Here is a 22,791-nt window from a genome sequence, read left to right as displayed (position 1 = left end):
TTTTTCCCAAGTGAGCATGTTCTGTCTAACCACTTCAGATGAAGTAGTGGTGACCGCAAACCTGGAAGCTCCATCCTCCTACTATTTATTTAAATGAATTGCACTATACATGGTCTTCAGTGCCTGATTTCTTCCTTCCCTCAATGTTTTGTGAGATCTGCCCATATGATTGCATTAGCTTTGTACTTCGTTTACTCACTTGTGTATATTTTCTTCTCCAATGGTTTGGTTTGGCATGTTTGTCCATTTCTGTAGGCTGTATTGAAAAAATTTGCTGCCAATTTTCTCAAGTGGTTATACTAGTTTGTATTCTTAGTTGCCATGTGTAGGTTTCTATTTATTCCATGACCTTGCTATTCATTGCCTACTTTTAAGATTTCAGCTATGTGCATGGATGTGTCATAACTGTTAACCTAAGGGTTCAATTTGTCTTTTCTTCATGACAAAGCTACTCATCTTTCTAAAAGTGTGTAGGTCATTTGGAGATTTTATCTTCTTACTTACCTATTTAGATGTTTGCCAGTTTCTCCACAAGGTTTTCTGTTTGTTGATATTGATTCATGGATGCCCTTTATGTATTAATGGATATGAGTTTAAGTGAGATATGTGTATGACAATATTTTATCTGTTCTGTGAATTGCCTTTTCATTTTTATGGTACATTTTGATAAGCAGGAGCATTACACACAGGTTGAATCTTTCTTTTCCAAAATTCTTGGGATCATAAATCCAAAGACATAAAATGGGCATATGCTTTGCATGCACATTCAATTACATGCAATATGTTTACCATATATGTATTTTGACTGTGCTCTGTCATGTAAGGAATTCCACGTGGTGGCATTTTGTTGGCATTGCAAAAGTTTTAGGTTTTAATCATTTTAGACTTCAGATTTTAAACTTTCAGATTAGGGATGGTCAACTTATAATCATATTTATTTTTTGTTGCTTAATGAATTTTTCCTACCCTAGTCATGAAAACATTGTTTTCTTCTAAAAGCACTCATGCTAATTTTTAAACATAGTTTCACAATGCATTTTAGAACTGCTAGATTTGTATCTTACAATATGAAGCAAAATTCTCTTTCTTATCATTACACTTAGCCAAATATCACGTATTTAAAAAGTTATATTTCCTTCCATTGCATGGCAAGGTAGCTTGTTATCAATTAACTGACCATTTATGTCTGAGTCTATTTCTAGACTTTTTATTCTGTTCAGATAGTCTAATTGTTTATCTTTGCATCAAAATCTGTTTTAACTGCCATGTCTTTATTTATAATAGCTCCCACTACCCAGCTGTTTTAAGTGTACCAGCTTTATTCTTCAGAATTAATGTGTTTTTTCTTGCTCTTTTGTATGTGAAGTGTGACGTCTGTTGTGTCTCCACTCATGAGTTAAGCTTTGGCCAATTTTGGTAAGGATTTCAGGTGCACTTGAAAAAAGAAATATTCACTCTCAGGTTTTGTGATTCAAAAGTCTGCACATGTCAAGTAGGTCAAGTTGATAACAACTTTCAGTGTTCCTAAGGCGTACTTTTAAAATTATGTTTCCTTTATTTACTTTCTTTTCTTTCTATTATTTTCTTTTGGCCTGAAATTCTACTAGCCACTAACAAATATGATCAGAGGTTTATGAGCTTTTCTTTATTTCAGTTTTTACATTATATATTTTAAAGTGAGGCAACTGAGTCTACATTTAGGTTTATGCTACTTTCTTTCAAATAGTCCCTTTTTATTATTTTTATTTATTTATTAAAAATTTATTTAAAACGTTTACATTGTGGGGCCCGGAATTTGGCCTAGTGGTAGAATGCTTGCCTACATACGTACATAGAAAAAGCCAGAAGACAGTTGATGAATGGATCAACAAGATGTGGTATTTGTACACAATGGGATTCTATGCTGCTGTCAGAAAGAACGACATCGCCCCATTTGTTAGGAAATGGAAAGACTTAGAAAAAATCATATTAAGTGAAGTAAGCCAGACTCAAAGGAACTTAGGCTCAATGCAGAGATTTGCAATAGAGCAAAACCTTGATACATAAGGCCATATAGTATGATGCTAAATGAAAGGATCTCTAGGATATAGAAACAAAAGCCATATAATGAATGTGTGTTTTCCTTAAGGTACTATGTTATCTCTCATCTCCTTTGCCGTCCCTTGGTTATCTCATATTGTTACAGTATCTCACTTTGTTACCTGATATATCAGATATATTTGTATTTGGTTATTTGAAATTGGATAGGGAAGGGGGGAAAAGAGGATAAGGGGTGGGGGTGGAGGGGAGGGAAACGGGGACCAAGACATGTGAAAGGGTATCAATGTATGTGAATTAATGCACCTTCTATCTGGCAAATATAATGTAACCCTTCTATTAATTACAATAAAAATACATGAAAAAAAGGAAAAAAAGAAAAAAAAGCCAGAAGAGGTGCTGTGGCTCATGTGGTAGGGCTCTAGCCTTGAGAAAGCCCAAGGACAGTGTTCAGGCCCTGAGTTCCAGCCCCAGGACTGGAAAAAAAGTGAAAAGTAACGTAAATGTATTGTAAAAGTGATGTGCAGATAGGTTATAGTTACAAAAGTAAGGAAATGAACCCACAGACCTATAGCCACCTAGCTTTTGATAAGGGAGCCAAAAATACAGGAGGGAAGAAAGACTGACTCTTCAACAAAGGTGTTAGCAGAATTGGCTCTGCTCATGAAGAAACTGAAGTTAGATCCTTATATATCACCCTGCACCAGAATCAATTCCAAATTGACAAAGACCTCAATGTAAGACCAGATACCATGAAAATATTACAGGAATGCCTAGGGTAAATATTAGGACTTCTTCACACAAACTTTCTCAATAAGGACACAAAAACACAACAAATCAAAGAAAGGTTGGTTAAATGGTATTGCATTAAACTGTAGAATTTCTGCATGGCGAAGGACACAGCTAGCAAGATGAGTAGAAAGCCCACAGAATGGGAGAAGATCTTTATTTGCTATGCATCAGACATTGGCTTCATATCTAAAACATACTTGGAATTCAAAAAAATTAAATTTCCTAAAAACAAATCCTCAAAGAAACAACAATCCATTAGTAAGTGAGTCTGAAGAAGAAATAAGATAATCAATAGACACGTGAAGAAATGTTCAGCAACTCTGATTATAAAATTGAAATATATAAATTGAAATCAAAACAACATTGAGATTCTACCTTATCCCAGTTAGAATGGCCATTGTCAAAAAATTAAAAATATTTCTATTGTAGACAATCTGAAAACAGAGACAAGACAGGTTTATAATGAAGAATTATTAACTGGATAAAAATTGGTTAACTAGTAAAAGGAGTAAGAAAGAACTGGGAATGCTGCAGCATTCTCAGAAATAAAGGAACCTGAACACAGAGATGATCTTCAATTTTGGATAGATCCTGCAAGGCTAAAATTGGGAGCCTCTGATGGAGTGCCAGTCAAGGGGACTTGCTGAGATTGGGTTCACTTGCCTTGAATCCAGAAAAATAATATAGCTGTAGTGATGAAAGAAGTTTGCCAAAAGGATATATTTGCTACCCTGTGTGTTTACTACCAGTAGTAAACACTGTGTAGACCCTACAAACCAATGCACTTGCTGATGATCAAAGCAACACATCAGAAGGAAAAGTCTGTTCTTCCTCTCCCAGCCTTTAAAGGATTCTCCACCACCACCATCTATTGGGAGAGCCTAAGTTCCACCAGCTGAAAAAAAAATAGAAATGTATTTTGCGGAGCTCAGCTCTAGTATCACAATTCAGGGAGAAGTGTGATGTGGGGATGAAGCAGGCAATAGATAAATAATTGGCATGGCTTCTTTATTTCCGGTAATACTTCCTGCCAGCACAACTACTTCATCTGATGATAGCAGCTCCATCCCCTTATCTTGGGTGGTGGTTGCATTCCATGCCATTTTGCATGGTGTCATTTTCAATATTCTATGCTCACATAGTCATGGTAGATACCAGAACACCCGTGAAATCTGTGGGGGAAATGGTTCCAATGATTGAAAAAAACTCTAGAAGTGTTCAGGGTACCTGGAGTTCAGTACTCTGTGTAATTGTGTAAGTTTGATTTGTTTTTCTCATAATACCGCCTATTTTCACTAAAGACCTTCTGCCTTCCAACAAATCTCAGATTTTCACTTTTTCCTTTACATTAAGCAGGTTCACTTTGCTTTCATTTTTAGCCCTGTTTGCTTTTTAGGGAAGGGGTTTCACAGAAAAGAACCATCAACTGAGCTGCATAATGCACATGTGCGAATATAAATTTTTAATGTTGAAATTTAGCCTTTTTATATTTATTTATTTATTCATGGTCATGCTTAGTCAAAACCATGGGGTAACTACTGTTAGCATTTATTTTTTTATAGAGTGACAACATCACACTTAATGAAAATCTTTGTATCTTTGAGTCTTAAAGATTTAACCTCTATAGAGAACTTATGTTCCAGATGAAGCACTAATTCCTAGCATGTTATCTTTTTTAATCCATGATTAAACTAATATTCACATCATTTGGAAGAGGAACCTGGGTTCCATTAAAGTTAACTTGCCAGAAATTTATGTGCCAAGTAAGAGACATGTAGAATTTGAACTCATCTCTCATCAAGTCTAAATTCATCTTCTGTCTTGTTCATCTCTTCAGTTATTAGGTAAGGAGCATCTTTTCAATGACAATTCTTTTCATTGAACTTCTGATTCCCTCATCAGCTTTCTAATCCCCCAGCAATTAGTCCAGTATTCGGGGTTTGGGCCAAATGATGGGGAATAAACCCAGAACTTTGTTCCTGCTACTCATAATACTGATGGGATGCATCCCAATTCCAGTACCTAATAAGAACTCCAAAAGTGTTGATGGACTGGATGAATGAATCCATCTTTAAAGGCAATTTGTTAGAAGCTAGGTAAGCGAACATAGTGTTTCATTAATTTCACAGCTAGTATAGCCTTACTTTTGCTGACCGACTATTCCATCAGTACCCAGAAACCAGTTTGACATTATCCAGGTAAAGTGTGTAAGATCACATTGATCTGTGGTCAGCATAATCATCAGACTACTGATATCAGAACCTCCTGGGATACCGTGAACATGAACATTCATTGGTCCTTAGAAGAATGGTATTTGCAAAATGCTCTTTAGGACAACTCACCTAACATTTAATGTACTGAAAGAGACATGAAAGTAATTCATATGAGACTATATGAACCTTGTTGGGTATGTTTGATTGTTTTATCATTTATGGGTAAAGGTTTACTTCATATGCTATATCCATTTAAATTCTTTGGACTTGGGCTATTCCCGTTATTGTTTTCCACTGCTTGCACCATATAGACATTTCTATCTATCATCCTGGTCAAATTCTGGAGGACGTTGGACACAATAGGTCCCAGGAGATTCTGATGCACACCCATGTAAACCATGAATTCCTTGAAAATAGAGGCACTCCGGCGATCAAATAAGACATGGCATACATCAGTTGCTTACAAAACAATACATGGAATATTGAATGGATTCGTGAATTTTTAAGAAAAGGTAGGGTTTTTTTAATCACTACTGTGTAAGTCACATTTATCTCACTTTGTAACACAGGTTTTGCTGCTAACAACTGTGGACATTATAGTTTTACAAATGAGTTTTGATTAAATGACAACAATATGAATACGCTTAAAACTTAGACTCAGAACCTACAAAACATCTTTATTCAAAGTCATTACATAAAGGTCTGCCCTCTCTAGCCCTCATCTCTAAAACAAAAGAATTAGAGATATGTCCTGGACTGTGTTATGTTAAAATCATCGCTTTTACATTTTTGTTTGGGTTTGTTTGTTTATGTAAGCTCTCTCTGTCTCTGTCTTTCTCTGTCTCTCTCTGTCTCTCTGTCTCTGTCTCTCTGTCTCTCTCTGTCTCTCTCTGTCTCTCTCTCTACCACTCCTGGTGCTTGAACTAAAGGCCTGGGAGCTGTTCTTGCACACTTTTGCTCAAGGCTAGGCTAGCGCTTCTGCCATTTGAGCCACAGTTCCACTTCTGGCCCTCCCCCCCCCCCTCTCTCTCTCTCTCTCTCTCTCTCTCTCTCTCTCTCTCTTTCTCTCTCTCTCTCTCTCTCTCACTCTCTCTGTTACCAAGGAATTGAACCCAGGGCTTCCTCATGCTTAGGTGAGCACTCTACCACTAGTCTATACTCCTAGCCCATTAATGAAGGTTTTTTTTATTTTTAATATTTTTTGGCCAGTTCTGCCTTGACCTCAGGGCCTGAGCACTGTCCTTGGGCTTTCTCAAGGTTAGAGAACCCTACCACTTGAGCCACTTCCGGCTTGTCCTATGTATGTGGTACCAAGGAATGGAACCTGGGTTTTCATGCATGCTAGGGAGCACTCTACCACTAAGCCAAAATCCTAGGCCCTATTAAAAATATTTTGTTTGACTTCTACCTCCACCTCTTAAGGAGCTGAGACTACAGAGCTTGAACCACAACCACTACTTTTTTGTTTAGTTTTTGAGGATAATAAATGAAATTATTTTTATTGTTATTTCTCAAAGATACTTTAGTATCTTGTAGCCAGGCCACCAGTGAAGCAGTCTTGTGATATGGGAAAGGATAATCAGTGCTTAGTAATCTTGGTTCAGGCAGGGATTCTCTGGGGATACTCAGTGTGGAGGAAAGCTGGATGAGGAAGCAGAGAGTTGCACAAAGTGTCTCCCCACACAAACTGAGAAATCAGTATGCCTCCAAATGTGAGGCTCTGAGAACAACCTGCCATCCATTTTTTGGTATCTGATTGGAGAATGTTTAACCTGACTGTAATCATGAGACCATATCAGGGAAGAACAAACTGAGATTGATTCTATAAAATAGATGCTTCAGAGACTGCAAAAATGGCAAATCATAAGAGACAAAGAAAAAGTGAAGAACTGTCCTAAAGTAGAAGAGACATAATAACTATTATCATTACATTATTCTTGGCTGGGTCTTACCCTGGAGCAGAAAAATACTAAGCGGACATTATTGAAACAACAAAATAGGAAGAATGACTGTAAATTAGACAATAGTAGGGTGATAACATCCCTGAATGTGATAACTGTATCATGTTACAAGAAAGAAACATTCTTGCTAGAGAGAAATACACACTGAAGTACAAGAGGTAATGAGACAGTACAGGCAATTTACTCTCTGGTGGCTTGCAAAAATAATACACAAACACATACACATGGAACAGAAATATAATTGGGATAAAAATGTTTAAACTTGGTAAACATGGCTAAAGAGCAAGACTGAGTCATGGATATTATTCTCACAGTTTTTGTAAGTTTAAATTTATTTCATTTTGATTGGACACTAATTGCTCACAACTATAATCTTAGGTATTCAGAAGACTGAGATCTGAGAATCACAGTTTGAAGCCAGCTCAGACAGGAAATTCCAAGACTCTCCTGTTCAATTAACCAGAAAAAATTCAAAAGTGGAGATATGGCTCAAATAATAGTGTACCAGCCTTAAGGGAAAAAAGCTAAGGAACAGCACTCAGGCCATGATTTCAAGATCCAGTACCAGCAAAAACAAAAATGACCAAATTAATTAGTTTTTTTCAATTAAAATATATTTATTTATTGTATATTTAGTTATTTAACTGCATTATATAATGTATCACATACATATACACTAATATGCATCTATACATATTAATACATATACATAATAATATACATGTACAATAATTCAAAGAAAAAGTTGCATAGTTTTTAGCAATGTATGTTCCACCTCTGTGTAAATTAAACTTTAAAACAATTTTTTAAGTAATATGTGTTGTTCAAAATGTAAAATGCTTACTTCGTCAATAGTGTTCATTTTGTTAGGATGTGAACAAAGTTCTGACGGGCCCAATATATCTCTCTATCAGTAAGAAATGACAGTTGGTATATAGCAAGCAGTGAAGTAAGACAGAGAAATCTGAAGAAAACTGAGGTCACTTTATGGCAATGAGCAGGCCATTTCCCCTGGCTCGGATTTCCTTCACCTACCAAATAAGGAAAGTGAAATACAATAGAAATCCTCTCCTTGGCTACACTTCTAAAATTTTGAGTTTAAGTTTGAAGGAATAAGCCAGGGGTTCATGACTATGATTCTAACTGCTCAGGAGGCTTAGAACTGGAATTGGATTCAAGCAAGGCAGGCAAAGTATAGCGGGGTGAGGAGGATTCCCAACTAACTATCAGAGCTGGAGGTGTAGCTTAAGTGATAAAACTAGTTGAACAAGCATGAGGACCTGAGTTCAACCTCCAGTATTGGCCAAGAAAAACAAAAATATATAAAGTTTAAAAGAATAAAATATAAAAACTTAGGAACTGAGAGATTTAGCAGCAGAATTAAAAATTTGACCAAAAATGCATTTTTAGCTTTTTAAATAAAGAGAAACTTAGATCTATTTTTTATGGGCAAGGACAGCACAGTGTTTGCAAAGAAACACTGAAAAGGTTAAACTCACTCTTAGAATACTCCAGAATCAGCCGGGCATGGTGGCTCACACCTGTAATCCTAGCTACTCTGGAAGCTGAGATCTGAGGATCTCAGTTCAAAGCCAGCCTGGGCACAAAAGAACCTGAGATTCTTATCTCCAATTAACCTCTAGAAAATGAGAAGTGGGGCTTGGCTCAAGGGTAGGGCAGGAGGCTTGAGCTGAAGAGCTCAGGGACAGCGCCCAGGCCAAGTTCAAGCCCCACGACCCACAAAAATAAATATATAAATAAAAAAGAATACTCCAGCATCTGGCAGCCTGAAAGCAGTATGTTTGAGGAAGAAACTTAGCCAATGGGCTCAGAAGCATAATGAAACATCACTTTGTCAAACCTCATTGCCCTTGTCACAGAAGTTAGTTCCTGTTTTTATCAAAACAGAGTAAGGACTTCAGCAAAGCAGTCTCATAGCAGTCCAGGGATGAGGAGTAGAGCCATTCTCTCTCTTCCCAAAGGGACTTACTTTTCTGAAGGTTTGAGTCATGCAAGAGTTCTGTGTGAACAGAATCAGAAAGATTATTTACTTCATAATGACCGAGTAAAATAGACAAGAGTAGATGTGTTGTACTGTTGATATCAAGTAACAAGCAATAAAAATAGATGAAGGGAAAGAAGGTGAGGAGGGACAGAAGAAGGGACAAAGAGAAAGAGGAAGGGAGAGAGGAAAGGAAAGGAAGGGAAAAGCATCAAAATGCCACCATAGCTAGTGACGCTTTCTATGCTGAAGCCAATTTGCAAAAAAAGGTAGCTTTATATGCAGGTGACTTCAAACTAAACTGTAAGGCATAAGTTGTCAAGTAGCACAAAAAAAGACAGATAATTTTAAATTATGAATTATACAATAGGTAGGATAAAATTGTTCTGTTGCCCAGTCCAAAAATATTTGTGTGAACTTAGTCTGTCTCCAGCTCACTCTTATGTATTAGCAAGGTAGGCATAGAGGCACAGCTCAAGTACATACCACTGTGATAAGTACTATGGAGAGATTAAAATAGATGACTGGGGGCTAGTTAGTTCATCAGAGAAGGCTTTTTTGGGGAGCACACAATTAAGCTATGATCTGAATTATGTAAAAATAGGGAAAAGAATATTTTATCCCTAAGAATGCAAAGGTTCTGAGGTAGGAATGAAACTGCTTGAGTAGAATGAAATGAAAGCTAAGTGGCCAGGGCCTAAACAGAAGGAAGGGACTTGCAAAGGGGCAGAGGCTACAGGGGTCATATTGGATTGTGCAGTTACAGACACCCACTGGAAAGGCACTAGGCAAGAATGAGGTAGGAGACTATTTTCATTTAAAAGGATGACTTGCCTTTGATATGAAGAAAAAGAGTTACAATGATCTAGATGTGGAATTATGAGACCTGAGGAACGCTGTCAGTGGACAGGGGTAGAACTCTGAAAGGAAGAGTCAGTACAGGAAGATGGCGATAGGATGGATACTGAGTGGATGAAAAGAATCAAAGATAACTTGGAAAAGTTCTTTCCCTTCCACTGGGAACAAAATGAGTGGCCTGCAATGACCCGGAGTAGACCAGGGGTGGAAGAACTGGAGGGGATGGGAATTAACAAATATTTTGAACTTGAACATTTTAAGATGCATTTTCATCCAAGTAGAGGTGCCATAGAGACCACTAGTCCTAGGGCTCTAGGAGCTAGGATTCCATGATAGTATTGAAGCCATAGGAATAGACACAGTTCACTTAAGCACAGGAGAGAATTGGGGCAAAGCAGCAGAACTCCAGTCCTGGGTTCTTGTGTGGATGGACAAGCAAGGAGCTGATACGACCATGAGGACAAGGGTGAGTAAAATTAGAAGAGCATGATGTCACTGGAGAAGAGAAGGCAGAATATCAACTGTGAAGAAATAAGAAATAGGAAAGTGAATGATGAGCAGCAAAAGCATAGCCTTGGACAGAATGGTTGAGCAACAAGGGAGTGGACTGTGAAAGAAAGATGAGCTGGAAAGATAGAAACTAGTAAAAGCTGCTTTTTTCCTTTCTGCAATAGAGAAGAGAATGCTGCTGGGGTAGCAGGAAGGAGATGCAGAGTCCAGGGAGGGTTTTTTGGTTCATTTTTCTTGGAAGAGCCTGCTGATTTAATAGCAATCCAGTAGCAAGAACAGGTAATGTGGAAGGTGACAGCTCTGAGAGCATAATAATCCAGAGGAACAAGGGGGAGAGTCCAGGAAAAGGTTTCCCTTTTGAGATGGGACTATTTTAAGGAAGTATCCTTAAGGAACTCTTTGGGGAATTACCAAATCTCTTTTCTTTCTAAAGTACCATTACATAATCATCCCATTCGATTCTTCCAAGACCATTCCCAGTTTTCAGAGGAGGAAAATAATGTTTAGACAAGAGGAATAATTTCTCCTAGGACATACATTTAATGAATAATAAACCCTAGAATTCAAGCTGTTCCTGTAACGCCACACTGAATGCTCTTTCCATTACATAACCCCAAGATAAAGTAGCCTTGTACTGCTCCGTCTGACACACTGTGAGTGGTGTTCTGCGTGTGCTGGGTACAGAAAGGTACAGTTGCTCCCAGGCATTTTGCCCATCAGGTGGTTGATCAGTAAATGGTTTGACAATGTTACATTTGAAGTCCCAGGAATCCATTCACGTGGAAGTGTTATGTCTGCATTCTCCCCCCCCTCCAAATTTAATGAGTACTGGAATGTAACTAGTCCATAATTATATTTGCAACTAAAAATCCTTAAAAACACTTACAAATCCATGATGCTTTTCTTGCCAAATTTGGCTGGCATACTCAAGTGGAACATAAATTGTGTTTACACTTATGTGTATCATACTAGAGCAAAGTTTCTTCTAATAAAATAGCAGCCAAAGTTAAATACTTACTGATCAAAAACAAAATTAAAGGACAGTGTCAGTCACCCCCAACCGGGGGCACAATGCAGAGGAATTTATTATTATGTTCTCCAAAAGAATAGTAATTTGTTATCTGATGTTCTGAGTTCAGGTGTCAGCTATGGTAAATTCTCTCAATGGTCTATTTCAAATTACTTAGGGTAAAAATAAATGTAATAACATGTATAAAAGAATTGTGAAAAACACATGGGCCAAGTGAGATAATAAATTTGGCATTAACTGTTATTATTCCATGTATACTATTTCATGGTATATTTTATTTTTGTGTGTGTGTACTCACACACATATGTGTGTGTGAGCACATGTGCATGCACCAATGCAGGGACTTGACCTTATTACGGCTCTGCACACATGTCATTCACCTTATTTCTCTACTGGTTGATGCTCTCCTACTTGAGGCATGCCTCCAGCCTGAGTATTTTGCTAATTAATTGGAGAAAGACTCTCAAACTTTTCTGCATGAGCCAATTGCATCTGTTGATCCTCAGATCTCAGCCTCTTGAGTAGTTGGGATTACAGGCATGAGCCACCAAGGACTGCCTTCTTTTCTTTTCTTTTTTTTTTATATCTTTGCAAGCATTATAAACCAAATTCACTTAACACATTTCTAACAATGATGTGCTATTCCTTATAAGGATACTAGATAAAAGAGAAAAGACATTGATGACCTAGAAATGTTTGTCCTACCTTTTCAAAAACAAATAATAAATGGAACTACCTTAACTGTATAATTGCTATGTTTCTAAAGAAGCATAGACAATCTTGCCAGCCCTAAATAAGTGCATATATTCCAATAACAAATGTGCCTTGAAGGAACTACACACCAATAGCATACACAGCTCTCTGTCTCCAGTAGTCAAGTAGAACAGCACCTTCTCTGAATGATTGTATTTACTTATACGACACTCTCTGTGTATCCTCCACCAGAGCTCGCCCCAGCTCACCCACAGCTTCACAATGAAGACCTGGCATCACCCCTACTCTCTGTTAACAACTGCCTAGCACTGTTACCTTGCTCATAGTTTAGGTGCTCAATATATGATTATTAGTTGGAAAGAATATTGTATAGCATGTTTTTTTTTAAAACAGGAAGATATTCTGGTAGACTAACAAGCAAGGTGTTTTTTTTCTCATAATGTCTCTCTGGTTACATTTAATAGCAAGTTAAAATTAGATCCTTTTTTTTAAAGAAAGAAAACCATAGCAACTGGGATGTTGAATGTTGGAGAGAGCACATTCTTAAGGCTTCTCTTTTTCTTAATTGTCCATGTTTGAACTGTGTGTTTCAGTGAAAAATCTAATAAACAATGTGCATTACTTATCATTGCCATGTAAGCTGCCCATTAAGTGTGAGAAGCAAAAGAAACTCCCACAAAGAAGAGAAATCTTGATGACATGTCTGAACAAAAAATGTTTTAAATATTTACTATGAATTGTTTGAGAAGATATGGTGTGCATACACAATAGAATTCTATGCTTCCATCAGGAAGAATGACATCACTCCATTGGTAAGGAAATGGAAAGACTTGGAAAATATCATAGTAAGAAATGAAAGCCAGACCCAAAGGAATATAGACTCTATGGTTTCCCTTGTTTACAATAAATAGTGCATGTCTAGGATAGTCCTAGCAGAAGATCACAATAGCTAAATAGTTATGTATATATGACCATATAAAATGATGCTAATTGAAATGAATTATAAGATGTGGAAACAATAAGCTTTTTTGTTGTTGTTTTAATATGTTGTGCGAAGTTATTTTATCTTTTTTTTAAATTTTGATACCTTGTATTTTGTATGTATATTTATTTGAATTGGAAAAAGGAAGGGGAAACAGAGCGTAATGAGATAAAAGTAAAAGGGTGAACCAATGCAGCAGTGATACTCACAACACACCATGTTGGAAATGAACTTTACAATTGAGGGAAGGCAGTCAGGAGGGAGGGAAAGCGGGAAAAAAATGAGGGAAGGAGCAACAATGTTGGCCAAGAAATATACTTGCTGCCTTATTTATGTAACTGTACATCACCTTTACAACAAAATTAAAATAACTTTTTAAAAATCTACTGAATATATTTAAGGGGGTTACTCACTGGAAATGATCCATCACCTGACCTCGCTTTATTTCCTGTATCTGTAGTTACTATAAAGCCTTGGAGATCGTTATCATATCAATAATTTGCTGGCAATCTTATGTTAAGCCATCTCTCTGTAAAGAAATCAATTTTACAGTTCTCTCTTCCAAGTTAAAGAATGAGCATTTTTACAGAATGTTATCAGCAAAATATTTCTTTGACATACATAGTGATTGTCTGATAGTTTTCTCTAAAGGTATTTTATTGAAGTATTTTTATTGAGGTAATAATGATTAAAATGTAGTTCAGTACCATAGGAAGACTGACTAATGCTATGTTAATCAAGTTGACTACTAAAAAACAAAACATAACAGTGAAGAGGCTGAGAGTTTAAAGCTACCCTTTACATGATTCATCAAACTACCAAAGAAGAAAATGTAGTTTCCCTAGGACCAAATTTAAAACAAAGTATAACAAAACAAACCCATCAAACCCTGTTAGAAACATCCTTTTTTTCAAAGTTTTATCCATACCTCTAGAGAAAAAAAAATCCAAGACTTTTTTTTCAGAATATGTGTAAATTGGTCTTGGATTCACCACATTCATATCGATCAAAATATATATGCAAAATTCTGAGCTAATGTCTGGATAAGTAAAGCATGTCTCTGCTTTTAGGGAGTTTATTGGAGAGAAATCCATCATTTAGGCATAACTGTGATTTAAAAATAAGTACTATAAATTCCCTGGCTACTCTGAAGAGGTATTGAAGAATAATTCCTGTCTAGGTTGGGGCAAGAGAATGGATGGTAACGGGAAGGTGGGAAGTTCTTAGTAGGGGCTGGAAGTGAACATTTCTTATATTGAAGAACTTCAATAGAGAAGGTCTAATGATTTTTGCCTTGGAGCTAGCTTACAGGAGGGGTGTTGGGTAAGGAAAATAACATTGGGCTAAGAGGTGAAAGACCTTGAATTCCACATTACTTAAAGAGAATTTAATAGATCTGGGAAAAGCTCTGAGTAGTTCCGTAACTCTTCTGTCATGTATAACAATTTTTATAAAGAACATGTCCTTCATCTGAAATTGAAGTCACATGATTTAGACCCAGCCCACTAAATAGTGCTTGGGTGCTTTCTCAGCCTGCCTATTTAGGGCACATTGACATATTTGAGTATGTGTTTTGGATTTGAGGAGGGGGTTCAAATCATGGTTTCTTAGCTAAATTTGTCTTGATTCATCTTCTACAAGTCTGAAAGCCAAACATTTGCTAACCTGCTTAATTGCCTTGAGCATCGATATGCACACCACGGCTGTGTTTTTATTGCTTGTGTAAACCTTCAGTAAAGACCAAACTATGATTGCTAGAGAGAAAGGCTTCAGGGCTGGTACAAAAGTACTCAAAAGCTTCTTTCTTATAAACAATAAAACCTTTTTTTATCTTGTAAGGAGAGAAAGGCACAGGGCAAAGGCCGGCAAAGGACTGAAGCTAAAAGAATTTAAAGACAAAATAGAGGAAGGGGAAAAAAGGAAGCAGACAGAACAATTATTCTTTAGAACAAACAATTGCAAAGATAACTGCATTCATATGTGTTCAAGAGACGTGAAAAATGCAGCCGAGACAGATAATGCTGCTGTACCATGCTAACAATGTTACTAAGGGCAACCCACCTCCGATATTCTGAAATATGTTAATGTTTGAAGTAGACGGCTAGCATAAGACACCTGAGAGGGAGACTACAAGTTGAGGGATATCTTATCCACCAACATTTACTGCTCAGTTTTTCACTGTGACACTGGACATGAATCAGAGTTCCTGAAAATGTGTTATTTTTGAGCTTCAATTTCCAGAGTAGCATCTCTACTACTAAAAGAAACTTATTAGACAAATGAGCATCTGGAATGATCATCCACCAGAGTGAGCTTCCTGCCTTTCTTTATTCATTCTTTCTTTTCCCTCTTCCTCCCTCCCTCCCTCCCTCGCTCCCCCCCCCTCTCTCTTTCTCTCTCTCTCGGTGATACTAGGATTTGAACTCAAAGCCTTGCACTTTTTAGTCAGGTGTTCTACACCACTTGAGCCATACCTCCTGTCCTTTTGCTTTAGTTATTTTTTGACAGGGTTTGGATTTTTGAATGAGACTGGCCTGGACTGGATCCTTTCCCAATGGCCTTTCAAAGTCACTGACAGATTTGTATGCAATACTTATCTTGTTTATGAAGATGAGGTTAGGCTAATATTTTGCCCAGGCTGGCAAACTGCTATCCTCAGTATCTCTGTCTCCAAAATAGCAGGAATTACAGTTATGAATCACCACACCTGGCCTACTACAGCAAAAACTGTAGCTTGAACCTGGCTTGCTGGCCAGGTGCTCAAGTCTCTTCTGAGGCCCCATCCTCATCTTCGTAGAGAACTTACCTGAAAAGCCTAAGCTAATTTGTTTTCCTAAATCCAAATCTTCTTACAGTACAAAACCAAATACAAGAGTGACTGCCAAGACATGTTTTTCCTGGGGCTACTTGAGTTACATATGTGATTCAGTGGCATATTGGATGCCAGCAATGATTTGTGAGAGAGAAAAGGGAGATGGGCCTTGCTTGGAGAGAGACTCCACTCATATCCATGTGAAGCACCCTAAACACTGGCAGGATATACACTTGCGAAGGTCCCAACCTTTCCATGCCTTTACATCACAGAAATAATACTCTAATATGTCAATATAAGTCACTGGAGAAGTATTTTTCTTGTCGTTACCACCAGCAAATGAATGTTGGTGAGTTTTTGGAATTTGGCCTGTGATAATATGGACCATCACTTGTATATTTGCAGTATACCCATGTGTAACCTTACACATGTACTTCTTTTGATTATTAGAATTTTATTGTCTTCATGTGGTTGCACAGAGGTTACAATTCAAAGAGTCAGTGCAATGCTTCTTGATCAAAGTCAGCCTTTCCATCATTCTCCTCCATATCTCCTAATCTTACCCACTCCCTTCATTTTCCCATTTTCATTTTCTCACATACAGTGTACTTTGAATATTATGACCTCATTTCCCACCTTTTCTCTTTGCCTACCCCCTTTTCTTACCTTACCTCTCCCCCACACCTCCTCCATGCTGCTGACAACTCAAATACCAGCTTTCTGGTATTCATTTTGTTAGACTGTAAGTTCATTGTTCAAAGGAGTTACACCAACTGGAATTCTCCCATGGATGAATGGATAAATAGATAGAGATAGAGAGATATATCAAACCTTAATATGTATATGTTTCTGTGCATATGACCTTGTATGTACTTACATATATATTTATGAATTAGAACTGATTTCCACATATGAGAGAAAACATGCATGCTTGTCTTTCTGGGCCTGACTTAATCCACATCTAGGTCCATTTGAAAATGTTATAATATTATTTTTCCTGATGGATAGTAAAATTCATAAATATGTATGTGCTTATAAATATTATATATGTGATACATATTAGTACTATGTGATATATATCACATTCTTTTATATAGTCATATACATATACATACATATAATTACATATTCTTGATTCATTGATCCATTAAAGGGTTCTGAGCTGTTTCCATGAAAAGAATTAGCAGAAGAGAGAGACAAATCCTTCAAACAGTACCACAGAGCAGGGAAGTATGTCTTTATTTGTACCCTGACTTGTAATGTTTTACAATGTGTTCAAGAGTAGAATTGCTGATTTATTCTGACAATACCTACATAGAGATTAGGAAAGCAGGAGTACCCCAACCATTAAAAGTTATTGTTAGAGTGTCATTTCTTTATTTTCCTTGAGGAATCTCATAAGTGACAGTTTAGGGATATTTGAAGGTCTTTTTAGCCCAAATTCTATCTCTCAAGTAAATAAATGAAATAATATTAACAAAATAATTACCTCTGAGAAACAACTCAGTTATTTTCTTGAGTTAAAAAAATGGTCTCCTTCTGGACAAATGGCCCCAATAATCTCTTTCATTTCACTGTTATCTTAGATAACATTCAGCCCACTTCTTTCTGTCTTCTGGCCTCCTGGTGAGCCAATGTGTTTACTCTAAGGTGTACTGTATAGAGAATGAGGTCCAGCCTGGACAAAGGAAGAAAAAGTAATCTGAGCATAAGTCTTGCTGATGACGAGCTGCCTGTGGCCAATGCAACCTCTCTCTAGTGCTGTTTCTTTACAATATATGTATTCCAGTTAACCAACCCAAACGCATTCTAGAGCAAGATATGATAGCAAATAGAAGCTATTCCTTCTGTTACACTACAAGCTGGTGGTTAGAAGAGCTTGTTATTTGTTATACCACTGCAATTCTCTCTTGTATGAACCATGCTTTGTTCAATACATTTCTGCATGTATGTATGTAACCCTGTATATGTCTTCATACATGTTTATAGTTCAGATCTAACTTCTATATGAGAAAAAAAACACCTGCCCTTTGTCTCTGAGCCCAACTTCTCAACATAATTTTTAACTTATAGTTAAACAAAATAAACACAAAGAAGCTGAAACATGTGTGGGGAGGAGGGGAGATTCAAAGGGAGGAAGGACAGACAGAGAGAAGTAGTATGGATGAAGACAGTCCATATGTGGAATTGGAGCAGGTAGCTTCAAGGGATGGGCAGAGCAGGGAGAATGGGGGAGAATGATGGAGGAGGTAACATTGACCAAGATCCATTTCATTCATAAACTGATACGCTGAATTGAAACATCTTTGTATAGCCACTTTATTTTTTTCAGTATTTTTTTATTGTAATTAGTAAAGGGGTTACATGATATTTGCCAGATAGAAGGTGCATTAATTCACATACATTGATACCCTTTCACATGTCTTGGTACCCATTACCCTAACCCCCACACCCCCCACCCGTCTTGGTTTTCCCCCCTTCCCTATCAAATTTCAAAGAACCAAATACAAATAAATTCAATATATCAGAGAACAAAGTGAGATACTATAACAATATGAGATAACCAAGGGACAGCAAAGGAGATGAGAGATAACATAGTACATTAAGGACAACAATCATTCGTTATATGGCTTTTGTTTCAATATCCTGGAGGTCCTTTCAATTAGCTTCATACTACATGGCCTTATGTATCAAGATTTTGCTCTATTGCAGATCTCTGCTAGTAAAGCCCAGGTTTCTACTGATTATGACGAATGAGGGAAACCATTGAGCCTAAGTTCCTTTGAGTCTGGCTTACTTCACTTAATATGATTTTTTCTAAGTCTTTCCATTTCCTAACAAATGGGGCGATGTCATTCTTTCTGACAGCAGCATAGAATTCCATTGTGTATAAATACCACAACTTGTTGATCCACTCATCAACTGAGGGACATCTAGGTTGGTTCCATATCTTTGCTGTGGTGAATAGTGCTGCAATGAACATTGTTGTGCTAGTGGATTTAGTATGCCCTTGTTTCTGGATGGTTGGGTAAATGCCAAGTAGTGGAATTGCTGGGTCATAGGGGAGCTCTATGTTTAGCCTTTTGAGGCACTGCCACACTGCTTTCCATAGTGGTTGAACAAGTTTGCACTCCCACCAACAGTGTAGTAGTGATCCCTCCTGGCCACATCCCCTCCAGCATCTGTTGTTATTCATTTTCCTGATCCTGGCCATTCTAACTGGAGTGAGGTGGAATCTTAGAGTTGTTTTGATTTGCATTTCTTTTATGACCAGAGATGTTGAGCATTTCTTCATGTGTCTATAGGCCATTTTTGTTTCTGTTTCAGAGAAGACTCTCTTTAAGTCTTTGGCCCATTTTTTAATGGGATGGTTGTTACTTTGGAGATTAGTTTTGGAGTGATTCAATTTTTTGAGTTGTTGATATATTTTAGATATGAGGCCTTTGTCCGTTGTTTGGTGGTGAAGATCTTCTCCCACTCTGTAGGCTTCCTGATTAGTTTACTAGCTATGTCCTTTGCCATACAAAAGCTCTGCAGTTTAATGCAGTCCCACATATCCAGACTTTCTCTGATTTGTTGTGATTCTTGGTCCTTATTAAGAAAGTTTCTACCTGTGCCAAGGAGGCCTAGTGTATCTCCTATTCCTTCCTGTAAAGTTTTCAGTGTGTCAGCTTTTACCTCCAGGTCTTTGATCCATTTGGAGTTAATTCTAGTGCAAGGTGACAAAGAAGGATCCAACTTTAGTTTTCTGCAGGTGGTTAACCAGTTCTGCCAGCACAACTTGTTGAAGAGGCTATCTTTCTTCCATTCTATTTTTTTGGCTCCCTTGTCAAAGATTAGGTGGCCATAGGTCTGTGGTTTAGTATCTGGGTCCTCAGTTCTATTCCATTGGTCTTCAGGCCTGTTCTTGTGCCAGTACCAAGCTGTTTTGAGAATTATAGCTCTGTAATAGAGTCTAAAATTTGGAATTGAAATTCTTCCAGCGCTGTTCTTTCTGCTAAGAAGTGTTTTTGCTATACGGGGTCTTTTATTATTCCATATGAACTTTTGAATTGCCTCTTCTATTTCTTTAAAGAATGCCATTGGGATATTGATGAGTATTGCGTTGAATTTGTAGATAGCCCTTGGCAAGACTGTCATTTTCACAATGTTGATTCTTCCAATCCAGGAGCATGGGAGGTTTTTCCATTTCCTTAGTTCTGCTTTAATTTCCTTTTTTAGGGTTTTAAAGTTTTCATCAAAAAGGTCCTTTACATTCTTAGTTAAGCTAATTCCTAGGTACTTTATTTTCTTTGAGGCTATTGTGAAAGGAGTTTCTTTCCTGTTTATTGCCTCATTCCTCTCACTGTTTAGCCACTTTATTTTTAAAAGAAATAGAAATTCACTAATTTTCCATTTTAAATAAGTTTATATTTCGCAGCAAGTCTAGAAGTGTGGTAAGAAATAGAGAAGATTATGACACATTTTGATCATTGGTGCTTCAGGATAATGCCTCATCTCCATGCAATGAACTTTGTCTATCCTACTGCAACAAAAATATTACTATCGTAGACTCAATGTACAGCTGTTAGTCATAGCCCAGGAAGCTGAGGTGTATCATGTAGGAACAGAGATACCAATTGGAAGAAACTGAAAAAGGCAAAGTTTACTTCTGCAGGAAGGTGCACCCTCTGCCAAAATTCTGGCAGACAAGGACACAGAGCTGGCAGGATGCTCCTTTTTAACCCCTAACCCAGCAGACCCTGTCCCTCTGCTCTCATTGGCTGAGCTGAGGTCCATAAAATACACCAGCGATACAGCTTAATGAACAGGATACAACTAAAATCCAAGGAGCTTCTAAAAAGAATGTCTTAAAGTGATCAGGAAAAGGATGTATGTAACTAAGATGTAATTGACAAAGACCAATCCACCTGGCCAAATGAGGAGCCCTTCAGGAAACCTATTCTTTGAAGATTAACAGAAAAGGAAGCCAATTGCTTTGATAGAAAAGAGGCTTTTTCTCAAGAGCCCCATATCGCTATAAAATCTGTTCTGAACAACAATTGCTAGTAAAGTTGTTTAAGCTTGAGACTTCGTTTTTTAATAGAAGAAGCAAATAGAAGAAACTGTTGTGCTCACGTTTTTGGAAGCTTTTCAAAGGAAACAGCTGGGGTTTCTCAGACTTCCAAGTCTATGATGCAGGTTCAGCATGGATTTTATAATGAGATCTGGACCCCCTGATTCTCTGGGAAATTAATATAAAGATAGATTTGGGGAATAGAGGTCTCTTTTGGTTTTCAGTGGATAGGTATAACCTTTTCCTAGCCAATGACTTTAGGCATCTGATAAAAGTATTCACTCAGTTTTATTCAGCTAGAGATTGTTTTTCTAAACAGAAACAGTGTAGATGTATTTTTAATAAGTTCTTTTCTTGAAGAACTTGAAAAAGTCTTGAGGAGTTCTGGGACTGGTACATACATTGTCTCAGTTAAAGAGCCCATAGATGATATAAATTCCATTTTACTTTGGGGAGATATCTGTATGAATTCCAATATAATATCATCCAAATCTATAGTGTTTCCAATGAAACAAAGTAAAAACCCGCAGAATTTCTAAATATTGTCTGAATTCTTTTCCTTCTTGCCTCTATAGGATGAGTTCAGGAAGCAGCAGGAATTTGGAAACCACACCCAAGAGAATCCATCAGGATCCTCTTGTTCCCAAGACAAACACAAGCAAGAAAACGTCTACCTTAGCAAATTCACCCAGCAGCCTGGAAGTGCCACCAGAGACTAAAAAAAGCTGTGGAGATAAACAAGCCGAAATCCCAGTCGAAAGAATAAAAATGACCAAGAGCATCAAGGAAAAGCAAAACAATGATTTAGAGAAAGTGGGCTCTAAACGGAAAGCAGAGGGTGAAGAAAAGCCAGTGGCTAAGAAAGAGGCCAAAGTAACAGAACTTGACAACCAGCTCCACAACATAACTCTGCCTCATATCTCCTTAAAGACTATAATGGATGTGGAAGCAAAGTTGGTTTACATTGACGAGGAGGACGTGAACTATGAGTTCGTAAAATCTTTCATGTCCACCGGGGTTCAGCCAACCTGCCAAGCTGAGGAAATCGCAGACCCGCCAAGTGGACCTAATTTCAGCTTTCTGCCTCAGATTGACAAATGGCTCCAGGTGACCCTCAACGATGCCAGCTCTTGCTACAGACAAAAGAAGTATGCTGTGGCCGCGGGACAGTTCAGGACAGCGCTGGAGGTATGGGAGTTAAGAAAATATAGATCAGTGGGCCAGGAGTTTGGCCTACTGGTAAGAGTGCTTGCCTAGCATGCACGAAGACCTGGGTTCGATTCCTCGGTAACATATACATAGAAAAAAGCCGGAAATGGTGCTGAGGCTCAAGTGGTAGAGCTCGAGCCTTGAGAAAGTCCAAGGACAGTGCGCAGGCCCGAGCACAATCCCAGGACTGGCAAAAAAAAAAAAAAAAAAGAAAAGAGAGAAAGAAAATATAGATCATTGTCTAGAAGGTAGGAGAGAGGAGATGCAGTTATATTCAGCCGCTCCACTCACAGTGTCATGAACAGGAATCATAGGTGAAAATACTTATCAGAATTATGCACTCCCCGATTTATATAAAAAATATAAAGAATTAATATGGCCATATGAACTTGGCATACAGAAATAGCCCCAGACTATAGAAACTTATGCTTTCAATCTGTTAATAAACCCTACAGCAAATACCCCAAGTGAGGCTGGTTTTGTCATTTAGATGCACTTCTGTAAAAACCACTATGTTTTATTACAATGAGATGAGTAGACTATAGATTCTCTCCAAAGAGATAGTTAATGTGCATTTGATTGACCTCTTTTGTTATGTAGTTTCCTTGAGCAAGC

The 22,791-nt window shown here is 37.6% G+C and overlaps 1 protein-coding gene across 1 annotated transcript in view; it reads left to right on the top strand.

Moving 5' to 3' along the window:
- Positions 1–22,791, top strand: part of Spata16 (spermatogenesis associated 16) — a 228,129-nt gene that overhangs the window by 5,586 nt on the left and 199,752 nt on the right. Inside the window, exon 2 of the mRNA XM_090342277.1 lies at positions 21,543–22,155. Within this exon, the coding sequence (XP_090198403.1) occupies positions 21,544–22,155 (612 nt within the window). The 5' untranslated portion in view covers position 21,543. The remainder of the gene's footprint in view (positions 1–21,542; positions 22,156–22,791) is intronic.

Source organism: Megascapheus bottae, chromosome 1 (assembly GCF_031878675.1).
Source record: "Megascapheus bottae isolate mThoBot1 chromosome 1, mThoBot2.hap1, whole genome shotgun sequence".
Lineage (NCBI taxonomy): Eukaryota > Metazoa > Chordata > Mammalia > Rodentia > Geomyidae > Megascapheus > Megascapheus bottae.
This window is presented reverse-complemented; position numbering and strand designations above follow the sequence as displayed.